This window comes from Sus scrofa, chromosome 6 (genome assembly GCF_054392235.1).
Source record: "Sus scrofa isolate SSC_HxYL_T2T_F1_AM1 chromosome 6, Sscrofa_HxYL_maternal_Yorkshire_Landrace_v2.0, whole genome shotgun sequence".
NCBI classification, from domain to species: domain Eukaryota; kingdom Metazoa; phylum Chordata; class Mammalia; order Artiodactyla; family Suidae; genus Sus; species Sus scrofa.
This window is the reverse complement of record NC_139388.1, coordinates 103004041-103015091: the sequence shown is the minus strand read 5'-3', so window position 1 is coordinate 103015091 and position 11051 is coordinate 103004041. Positions and strand designations below refer to the sequence as shown.

The 11051-nt window shown below is 51.1% G+C and overlaps 1 protein-coding gene across 14 annotated transcripts in view; it reads right to left on the bottom strand.

Annotated features, from left to right (window-relative positions):
- Positions 1–1732: 1732 nt before the first annotated feature.
- PPP4R1 (protein phosphatase 4 regulatory subunit 1) overlaps positions 1733–11051 on the bottom strand; it is a 77405-nt gene continuing 68086 nt past the window's right edge. For all 14 annotated transcript variants that reach the window (XR_014807542.1, XR_014807540.1, XR_014807541.1 and 11 more), the window contains 6 exons: positions 9814–9975; positions 7351–7451; positions 4699–4819; positions 4487–4621; positions 3935–4076; positions 1733–2825 (listed from right to left, as the gene is read on the bottom strand). Coding sequence is in view for 9 of the 14 variants with exons in the window: in XM_084964072.1 (XP_084820198.1) it covers positions 2662–2825; positions 3935–4076; positions 4487–4621; positions 4699–4819; positions 7351–7451; positions 9814–9975 (825 nt within the window). In the remaining 5 variants the exon portion in view is untranslated. The remainder of the gene's footprint in view (positions 2826–3934; positions 4077–4486; positions 4622–4698; positions 4820–7350; positions 7452–9813; positions 9976–11051) is intronic.

The window sequence follows — 11051 nt, the reverse complement described above, 5'->3', positions numbered from 1 at the left end:
TACCCAGGCGTGGCAGCACACCCCAGGCCACGGCCCCTGCTCCCCGGAAGCTGGTGCAGCCAGGAAGCAGGGCCCCTGTAGAGTGGGACCCGCTCCCAGTCCATGTGTGGAGGGCCCCCCTTGGGGATGGTGGCTCCTTGGGAACTTGGCCGGTGCCAGCCCAGGGTTCTAGAGGGTTTAGAAAAACTGCATGGGTCTGGAACTCAAATTACCTCCCAAGCTGAAGGGCAAAGCTCACAGGCCAGAAGGCGACCCCCAAGCCACCGAGAATCAAATAGGGGGCCTGGCGGCCTCAGTGAGGGACACTCGAGGGTGGAGGCATTGGGTGGCAGGGGACTGTAGCCCGGCCACACCAGCTGAGCCAGAAGCTCCAGCTCTGGAAGGTTTCCTCTTCACCTGGGTCACTAAGTCCCCAACATCACAGGGTCTTGAGATGAGCTAGCCTCTGTTAGAACCTGGGAAGTCATTTCATTGTTCACTTTTCTCTTATGAAATTCATAGTTTGGGTACCAACTGGTTTGCGATTTGGTTTTGCCTCCTGGGGGGATCTGAAAAGTCTGTCGAGTCATCACTTTTCCGGGTCGCTCAGTGTCACCCTTCCTCCTGTCCTCAGGGCTTGGCGGCCACCAGCCCCCGAGGGGCGACTGCAGAAGGTCCACATGGCCACCGCTAAAGGAAGAGCTGACATCAGGAGGCGAGAGTCCAATCTTCAATTCTTTCAAGTGCCATCAGAGACTTCAAACCAGGACTGCACGAGGCAGTGCAGGCGCCTCGGGGTCCACAACTGGAGAGACTGGAATCCCGGGTATCCTGTGGAACCTGCAGGCTGGGGAGCGAAGGGAGCTCCCTCAGGGCCCACACAGAAAGGACTGGCTGGCGTGACTTTACCTCGAATGCGCTGTTACTACAGCTACTGCTTCCAAAAACGCAGCTGTTTGTGTGTAATTCTAATTAATTTACAGAACTGAAAACTGGGTGGGGGGCAAAGTATATTATTACAGTTTGGTAACAGAGTGGGTACACCTCAAATACCAGGTTAAGTTAAATCAAAAGAGGCCACCCCCCCCAGTCTCTGCTCTGATGATGACTCACAGATGCCCCTTCCTCCGGCCTCCGCAGCTCCGCCTGTGTTCCCTGCTTCGCTCACTTCCCGTCTGTGCTGATTTTACATCCACCTCAGTGGAATGTGTCTATGCCCAGACCCCAGGGCACAAGTACCCAGGCGGGGATGCAGGGATGTGCCCCAAGGCCCACCTGTCCTAACACACAGGAGGCAGTCGGAGGCTCCCCAGATCTACCCGATGAGGTCAAGGTGCTCCAGTCTGCTGACTGCAAACCTGGAGAGCCCCAAAGTACCACGGCGACCTGGGGCCATCCCAGCCGGGCTCAAGGCGCTGAGCTTCCGCTCAGCCCTTTGCTAAAGCACATCCACGCAGCGTCTCCTCTGATGCAGACGTGAGCGGACAGGCTTCACCAGCCCTTTTACCGATGGATGGGACAGGGGACTGCGGACCTGGGACCTAAGACCCAGGCTTGGCAGCCTCTCCTGCGGGTGAAAACCACAGGCCGAGCCCTGGACACACGCTCGCCCTCGGGAGACTGCCTGGGGCCTCGCTGCTGGCCAAGAGCAGACCCGGCCCAGGACCCACGCACAGCTATCAAGGAAATTACTAAACTAGTTAAAAGACAAGTATTTTAACCTAGTTTTCCCAGTTCATACTAAAATAATTAATACAGGTCACCAATTGCATTTATTGGCAGATATCTAGAAAACAGTTGAAAGTTTCTCTCTCTCTCTCTGTATAGATCTTAGTAATAAATTTTATTTGGACGAGAGAACTTGTGCACAGCAGCTGAACAGCATGATTAAAGGCTGCGGCCCTCCCCAGAGTGGTCCCAGGTATGTACAGCATGGGAGACGAAGTTGCACCTCAGAGCCGATCATGATCAAGTTAAAAACGCCTGCCGTACAGAACACGTGCTCATAAATTTCCTTCGGGTCATGACCAGCATGAAAAAGAATCAGGACACAAAGACTCAGCAAACGCTCCGTAAATGTGGGCAGCAATGTGCTGCATTTAAGAGTTAAAATCAGATTCTACTTAGTGTTAGCATCAAGCCCTTAGGAGAAATCCAAAAAATATCTCCTTTCCCGCGTACACACGTCGGCACTATTCACACGGCGGGCTGGACCGGCAGCTGGCTGCAGAGCCCGCAGGTCCCGGCCTGCGTGGAAGGAGCGAGCGCTAACACTGGATGGAGGTCTCTCCCGTCCCTCTCCTCGCAGCCGCCTCACAGCCGCGCTTCCAACTCGGTGGTTCCAGGGAACCGGCAGAAAGCAATGCGGGCCTCGGGGCGTCTCGTCCTCCACAAGGAAAACGCTCGGCCAATTCAAGTTTCATTCAGTCAGGAAGACGGAAGGATTTAAGGCTTCGGTGACAATTACAATCCTCTGAGAAAGACTTTCCCTTCGAGTCAAGGTAAGATAAGAGTGTTTACTGTACTTTCTCTTGACTCTGAAAATCCCTGGTATCGGTGTAGGCAACTTGCACCTGCAGTTAAGTCTGCGAGGGAGGGCGGTGCCCCCCCCGGCTGTCCCGGGCCACGTGGGGCGTGTGCCGGGCCTCGGCCCCCTGGAAGCAGGGAACCTGGTCAGGCCGGCTAGTAGGTCGAGGAAGCCGTGCTCAGGGCGTCTTCAGAGACCTTGGTGCTGGCTGGGTGGATGCTGGCGAAGTACTTGACATCACTGTCACGATCCATCTGAAGAGCCATGATGGTCTGTTCCACGGCCTCCTGGTGGCAGCTGGCAGAGGTGAGGAAACATTCTGCAAGGGGTGCAGGTGACAAGTGAAACCAGGCGAACGCCTAGGTCTGGTCAAGTGCAAGGACACAAAGCTCTTCTTCATTAAAAAATGCGACTTTTCTACAACAAACATAAGCTTTGTGCCATTATAAACAGTAATCCAAACCGATTTGTGTTCTATGAAAAAAAATCCCCAAATATAAGAGAATTACAAGATTTAACTTGTTTTTATAACAGACTAAATCTCACGACATTTAATGGCAATGATGCTAATAAATATATTGAAACTGTACTCATTACAGCTACTGATTAGCTCAAGAACACAAACCAAACACAAAGGAAACCAGAGTCTTCTCTGGACACTCGTGCAAGTGCTGCTGAAAAATGTCAGTGAATCCAAAGGGTGAAAAAAGAAGCCAGGCTCATTCATCTGGGTTCTCTGAAATCTCTTTCAGAGTTCTCTCTGGGCTTGGCTCTGGGGTTCATGCACCCCAGGGACATGCTTTAGGCGTCGGGGCAATTACAGCAAGTAAGACCACCTGAACCCCGAGGAGCTTAGAGCCCGCAGCAAAGCAAGTACCAAGGGGCATTTCCTTCTTCTGCCTGATGAATGCAAAGCAGGAGGCAACTCCAACGTGCTGCCCACCAGACGGGAGAACAGTGTCAGGCAGGGTGCACCAAAAGCAGTAACTTTTCACATCGTCTTCACTGAACATTCAATTTTTCAAACTACTAAGTTTGAAATTATTAAAAAAAGAAAAGTTATCTCAATTAAATGTCCCTTTCCTTGCCCCTTATTCTTCTGTGTCTTTTGTGGAAGGGACTTACAGCACATCTCCAGCAGCACTGTCCTTCCTTCCCACTTGTCGGTGAGCCCCCGCCCCTCCCTGCCACCTCTTCTTCTGGGTCACCTGCTACCTTGTTCTTGTTTCTTGTTTAACAGCCCCACCTGAGGCGTATGGAAGTTCCCGGGGCCAGTATCGAATCCCAGATGCAGCGAGACCTACGCTGCAGCTTTGGTGAAGTTGGATCCTTAGCCCACTGCACTGGGTCGGGGATCAAACTGGCAATGCTGCAGAGACACTGCCAGGTCCTTAACCCACTGAGCCACAGCCAGAACTCCCTACCTACCTTTTTCTAGTAGAGTCTGTCTTAAGGTCTTTGCAAGCAGCACACGAACATTTGGCACCCTGTCGTTGGCCAAAGTGAGCAGGTGCGGCATCAGGTGCAGAGCAAACTGGTCCATGGGAAGGCAGTCATCTTCAATGACAGTCTGGGGACACAAGAAGTGCTCAGGCCCACAGGTAACCCTGGGTAACAAGACCTCTTAGAGGCAAGTGCTTCAGATGGAGTTACCACTTTTTTAACCAATGTTTCAGGCACTTGGGAACTAAAAGTGATGCGGTCAAGTCCCCACAGAGACGCAACTCTAACCTGCCCCACAGAGGCCTGGCAGGCGTCACAGTCATGGTCAAGGACATGGCCGCAGAGCTGAGCAATATGGATGGATGACTTGGCCGTGCTGCTTTGGGGAGCTTGGGGTGAGGGGAGGGGTGCGGTGGGAGAACCCAGGAGGGTCCCCAACTCTGAGGGGCCAGGTGACTCATCAAGAGCTGACAGCAAAGCCCTGCTCCTTGGGGATAAGGGGGTGTGGAAGGCGACCCGGCCAGCGCGCCCGCTCACCTGGCAGACGAAAACAAAGGCCTGGCGCCCTGACCAGCGCGGGCAGCGGCCGAAGCTCTCCACCAGCTCGCGGATGAGGTCCACCCCGAAGGAGGGTGGCGCGGCCTGGTGCAGCTTGCGCACCATCTCGCTAACCTGCGGGGACACACACACGTGAGCAGCGCCCCTGCCCCGGTCTGCTGGCCTAAGACGGCGGCAAGGGTGACACGTACCAGCTTGTAGGAAATCCAGCGGACGGAAGACACTTTATCTGCACACAGGTTCAGGGCAATGGGGCGCAAATAGTCATAGACATCTCTGGGGCTGTACAGTTCCAGGAGTAAGATCAGCTGTCTACAAGAACCGTGGTAAAACACAAGGTACAGTTTAAAGGCACAACAGACAAAAGCGGGTTCATCGTCTGAATAGCAGCGGTTCTGCCTCCTGTCCGCAGGGTGAACACGTGCAGAGGCCGGGACTCACATTTAAACAACACGCCTGTCTGGCAGTGTCTTGCCCTCTTGGCGCATCAGGAAGCCGAATCCTGTGTCCACAGGGACAGGGACAGCAGTGCATGCCCTAGTTGAGTCACTGGGGACCTGGGACCCTTTCCCACAGTAACTCTTTAGGACATCCTGGGATCATCCAGCTACACTTCGGTCTAAGAGGCTTCCAGCAGCTTGGGCAACCTCATGTACCCCCCAGGGCCCTAGGCAAGACACACCCCAGGGAGATGGGGACACCCGCCAGCACCCCTTCAGCTTCCCCAAGAACCATGGCCCGGAAGGGCCACTGGGCAGTCTGAGTGGATACGGCACCACCAGTGAAAGACCCTGGGCACCTACGAGACTCTGAACCCCAGGTGTGTGTGAGGTTGTTACCTCACGACTGGCAGGAGGTGAGCTGAACAGAGCATGCAGCCCATGTGCACACGGGCTAGGGTGGTGCTGCAGCTGGAGGACAGCCTAGCCCGTCATACCCAACTCGGGTAGGGAGAGAGGGCAGGAAACCCCATCCCACTGGTGCCGAGGGCTGAAATCCCACATGGTGCCAGCAGAAGCCTCATCTGGGGGAGGGGGCAGCACTGCCTGGGATTTAGCTCACAGGCTCCCCAAGGTCAAGGCCTTGAAGGGGCAGAGGCTCCCCTTGCCTGGCAGACTCGACCATGTCTCAACTGCAGTCCAGGGCCAGGAGGGCAGGGGCAGGAACAGGGGACAAGGGGGGCCCCCGGGGCCCGGCACCAGCAAAGGCAGCCCAGGGCTGGAGGAACCAAGTTCAGGGCCCTCCTGCCTCGACAGACTTGGGTGTAGAGGCAGAGGCCAGGCCAGCTGCACACGGGTGCAGTGACCTCTGGGAGGCACCTAGACAAACACCACCCGCGCCAAATGCCGCACCCAGCAAAGTCCACTCCTGAAAATGCAGGTGAGGTCCAGAATCCAGATCACATCACAGAAACACTTTCAATTCAACCCAATTTAAGACTTGAGCAGACTTTTCTCCAGCAAAGATCACAAATGGCTCTCTGCACAGAACGGTGCTCTCCATCACTCATCATCAAGGAAACGCACATCAGACCAAAATGAGAGGCTACTATGATGCTGGCACTTGCCTCAGAGGATGTGGGGAAATGGGATCCCTCAGCCATGGCTGGCGGGAAGGTAAGCCAGCACAGTCTTGTGGAAACAGCCTGGCAGGAGTTCCCGTCATGGCTCAGCAGAAATGAATCTGACTAGCATCCGTGAGGTTGAGGGTTCGATCGCTGGCCTCGCTCACTGGGTTAAGGATCTGGCGTTGCCATGAGCTGTGGTGTAGGTTGCAGACGAGGCTCGGATCTGGCGTTGCTGTGGCTGTAGTGTAGGCCAGCAGCTACATCTCTGATTTGTCCCCTAGCTTGGGAATCTCCATATACCATGGGTGCGGCCCTAAAAAGACCAAAAAAAAAAAAAAAAAAAGACCAAGAAAAAAAAAGAAACAGCCTGGCAGTTCCTCAACACATTAAACACGGAGTTACCAAGTAACTCAGCAAATCTACCTTGAAAAACTTGAAGTGAAAACTTGCACATGAGTGTTCACAGTGGTACAGTAATACTTACATCAGCCAAAAGGCAGCAACAACTCAAATGTATAGATTAAAAGTGTGTGGATTTGTAAGAGTGCTCTTTAGTCAGGGATGGAGTGGGATGGAGTCAAGAGCATGCAGGGTCACACCAAGCACTCTGGAGAACACGTGCCGGGTCACATGATACATCTGCGGGTGGGCGGGAGGGGGGCGCTGGGGGACACCTGTTGAAAGGGGCAGGGCTTCCTGCTGGGCTGATGAAGTGTTCCGGGACTACACAGTGGTGACGTGAACAACTCTGAAGGCACTGATGGCAAAAGTGGTTTTGTATATTTTACCATAATTAAAAAGAAAAAGAGGATCTAAGAGACTTAAAAAATAAAAGCTGAGAAAATTCACTGCCAGCCAGACTTGCATTACAAGTGTCGAAGGAAGAGGATACCAGACAGAAACTCAGACCCACGCCAAGCAAGGAAGAAATCCAGAGAAAGTGTAGGGGTGAAGTTAACCTTTACCCCCCAGGGGGTTGCCATCAAGGCTCAGCAGAAATGAGTCTGACTAGCACCCATGAGGATGCAGGTTTGATCCCTGGCCTTGCAGAGTAGGTTAAGGATCCAACATTGGTGTGAGCTGTGGTATAGACTGTAGATGAGGCCAGATCTGGTGTTGCTGTGGCTGTGGTGTAGGCCAGCAGGTGCAACTCCAATTTGACCCCTAGCCTGGGAACCTCCATATGCCGTGGGTGCGGCCCTAAAAAACAAAACAAAACAAAACAAATTTTACCCCCCAACCCTGGAAACACAGTCAATCCATCGTTAGAACTTACTCAGCCAGCTCGGCTCGAAAGCGCCAATTTCGACTATTATCTGTCACCAAAAACTCCTGAAGTTGATAGAGATATTCTCTTCTTTTGTCAATATGAAGAAGCTGAAGAAAGAACATGGAAGAGGTCCAGTCATTTCTTTTACCAGAATGCTTAAAAATGACCCTAAATACGGACGGCTAGTTCTTCTGAAGGAGAACAGATGAGCAGCCACATTCAATTGCTTCAAAAATTGGTATTACGTTCAATTCCTCTGATAATTCCATTTACCTTCAAGAGTCTTATCCTCTTTTGAAATACTCGCCTCCACTGAGCTCTACTGTCCCTGGTCCCTTGAGCAGAGCTTTCCCAGAACCCTCCTGTGACACCGTGTCCCCAAAGCGCTGTGAAGACTGTGACTGTGCTGCCACTCAGGCAGGAGCCAGAGGATGCACGAGGACAGCACCCGGCAGGTGCTCAATACACACAGACTGAGTGAAAACAATAAAAAGCACTCCTTCAACAGTTGTACTAATACTTAGAGTTAGGTTTATAGTCAATGAGGGGGAAGCCCTAAAAGTTGATATAAAAGAAGCAGATAAACTCAACTGTACATCAAAAAGATGAGTCACACAGAGAATGTCTACGCTTAAACTCAGTGTTCCGACCACGTTTTCTGGGAACATGTTCTGACGACAAAGTGCTGAAGGAAATCTTGAACATTATGTGGCTGATTTGATGCTGGAATTATTATTGGAGGAATTAGGAAACGATTTCATGTTTGGTATAGAACTGAGCAAATGACTGAATGTTAGTGTTGTTAAAAACAAGAGCTTTTACGAGAAAAAAAAAAAAAAACATGACGAAAGGCGGGGAAGTGTTATTGGATTGGAAGTAAAAAATACCAGCGTGAACTAAGTAATTTTTAAAAACCCCCAAACCCATCCCCTGAGAGAGCCTAAAAGAAACTCCATCCAGGACCAGTGAGCACATCTAGTGTCTGGATCTTGGCTTCTAATTCCGCCCTCCACCGGAAAAGACCAGGGCTCCTCGGAGAAGCTGCCGTCTCCCGGCGGGGGCAGAGAACAAGGACGTGCCTGGAAATGAAGGGGTATATCAAAAGGACACAAGAGAGGGCTTTAAGGGGCTCCTCTTGACCAAATTTGATGCTCAGAACAAATAACAAAAATGGAATATATTACAGGGAATAAAAAAGCAATTCTAGAGTCCACACTAATACTAAAAAAACTTCCGAAAAAAGCAGAGGAAGATGGAGTTACCATTGTGGCTCAGCAGGAACGAACCCAACCAATATCCATGAGGTTGCAGGCTGGCTCCCTGGCCTTGCTTATGAGCAGGTTAAAGGATCTGGCATTGCTGTGGCTGTGGTGTAGGCCGGCAGCTATAGCTCCGATTCAACCCCTAGCCTGGGAATTTCCATATGCCGCAGGTGCGGCCCTAAAAAGCAAAAAAAGCAGAGGGAAGAGAAGGGATAGGTTATCTTTACATGACATGCCAACTAATAAATCCAGGCGGAATTACAAAACCAGAAAATGAGTATTTTACAAGTCACACAGTAACAAGTGATTAGGCAAGAACTGTGTAAAGATGCAGAGACAAAAGAGCACTGGGTGAAGGACTCGGGCGGGGAGGTGTCCAAAGTTTGAGAGCATCACCCACCAGGGAGCCATTAACCCCAACAAGAGAAATCAAAGACTCAGAACCCCCAGGACCCAGGAGCCGATGCCACGTGCCCGCTGATGTGACACCACATCATCCCAGACACGGTACATCAGAAAGACACTGGGGTCTAGACACAGAGACAGTGTTGCCCCAGGACACCTGAGTGACCTGAGTCTCATCTACAACAATGCTTCCCAATTTCAGGGTGTGGGGTGGGGGGGGGCTTCGTGCAGAACTGGCTTGGCCTCTTCAAAATGCCCATGACAATACAGGTGAAAAGTCAGGGGATGTGTTCTAGATGTGAGAGGACTAAAGAGACCTGATATTTAAATGCAACGTGCAATCCGTGACTGGGATGATGAGAGCAACTTTGACTATGATGCTCCTGTACCTCAAACCTGAGCAGCACAGCAGCATCCAGGATTAAATGACGCTGCCCCCCTCGAGGCCAGAGATCCACATCAGAGGGGTGGGGACGAAAGGCAGCTCCTCAGACAGCTCCAACACTACTGAGGAGTTACCGCAGATGCTTAATGTCCAGGGAAAAGGTACAAATGCTTGCAACCATGATTTGACGTCATTTAAAAACAAAAGCGTGATTTTTAAATTAGACACTAAAGTGACAGTAGCAAAAATGACCAGAATAGGACTATATGTTTTTTTAAGTGACATCTCACCATCAAACTCATGGCTATACTTCTTGCATGGAACATACAGAAACTTACTTTGATGGTGGCATAAAGTCAAAATTTTAAATCTACAGTGGCATTTTAGCATTTTTCTTCAAAAGGACTTAAACATTACCTTCAGAAAATCGTGCAAGTGTTTAAGGACACCTATTCTGACCTCATCGAGGTCTTTTAAAAATCCATTAAAAATTGGAACCAAATCTGCAGCTGTCAACTGATCTCCAAGGATGACGGCAAGCTCGTGGATGGAGAAGGCCAGTGTTCGCCGAACCTTCCACTGCGGAAGCAAAGTAACCAGGTTAGGAAGCAGAGTCTTGGTGCTTTAATTTATAGACAATACACGGGGGCTCATTTACATCTGAGTTCTAGGAATCTCAAGTTACATCAGAATAGTATCAACAGTAATGACAGATACCACGTTTCAAATGCCCACTTTGAATCAAAAACTGGCAGAGGAATTTTCCCTTGGCTCAGTGGGGTGAGGACCTGGTGGTGTCACTGCAGTGGCTCAGGTCGCCGCTGTGGCTCAGGTTCGATCCCTGGCCCAGGAACTTTCACATGCCGCGTGTGCAGCCAAAAAACACTTGGGCAGAAAAATTTTAAATCCCTGTGCAATATCTATCTTCTCCCTGTCATTTAGGAAGGACCTGCGTGGAGGTCACTAAGGGCATGGCCTGTGAGCGCTGAGCCAGCACCGGGGCCGACTTCACTGGGCTGGCTAGTGTGCCCTCCCTGTACTGCGCCCCTTCTGACTCCTGTGCAGACCACCCTGATTAGAAACCACTACCAAACCTGTTTTTAAGGAATTGGCAGTTTAAGAAATATAAGAATAGAAAATCTCGTGCTGACAGTCCTAGTAAAGGGCCTACACTGTGATGCCTTCCATTTACAGGAACCTTTACATCCAAAACATCTTTCTCTTCATGAGGCTTTAATTTAAAAATTTTTTACGTTTTTAGCTTGAAATTTTACCTGTTGAGACGCTGTTTAGGACAAAGCCTTTATCCCCACCTCAAACACAAAAATCTTTTCTTGAAAGAAAACGCTACAGCCTTGTGCAAGGTCTCAAACAGAGAGGGGCAGGACATCTGCACGAGCCCCACCTGTGCAGAGCCCTCCCTGTCACCAGGGGCCCTTGGGGATCCACCCCAGCAGCCCCAGAGTCCGTGGACTAAGACAGAAAACGGCTGACGCAGAGGGTGAAATGTTCCATGGACATCGGGCCCATGTGCCCCTGGCTCAGGAGGGACTTCAACTTCAACCGCCCAACTAAGACACGGGCGGGATCGCCATCTGCAGCTCAGGAGACATTAGTCTCACCAGCTGCTTTCTAATAACTGAGACCAAGGTCAC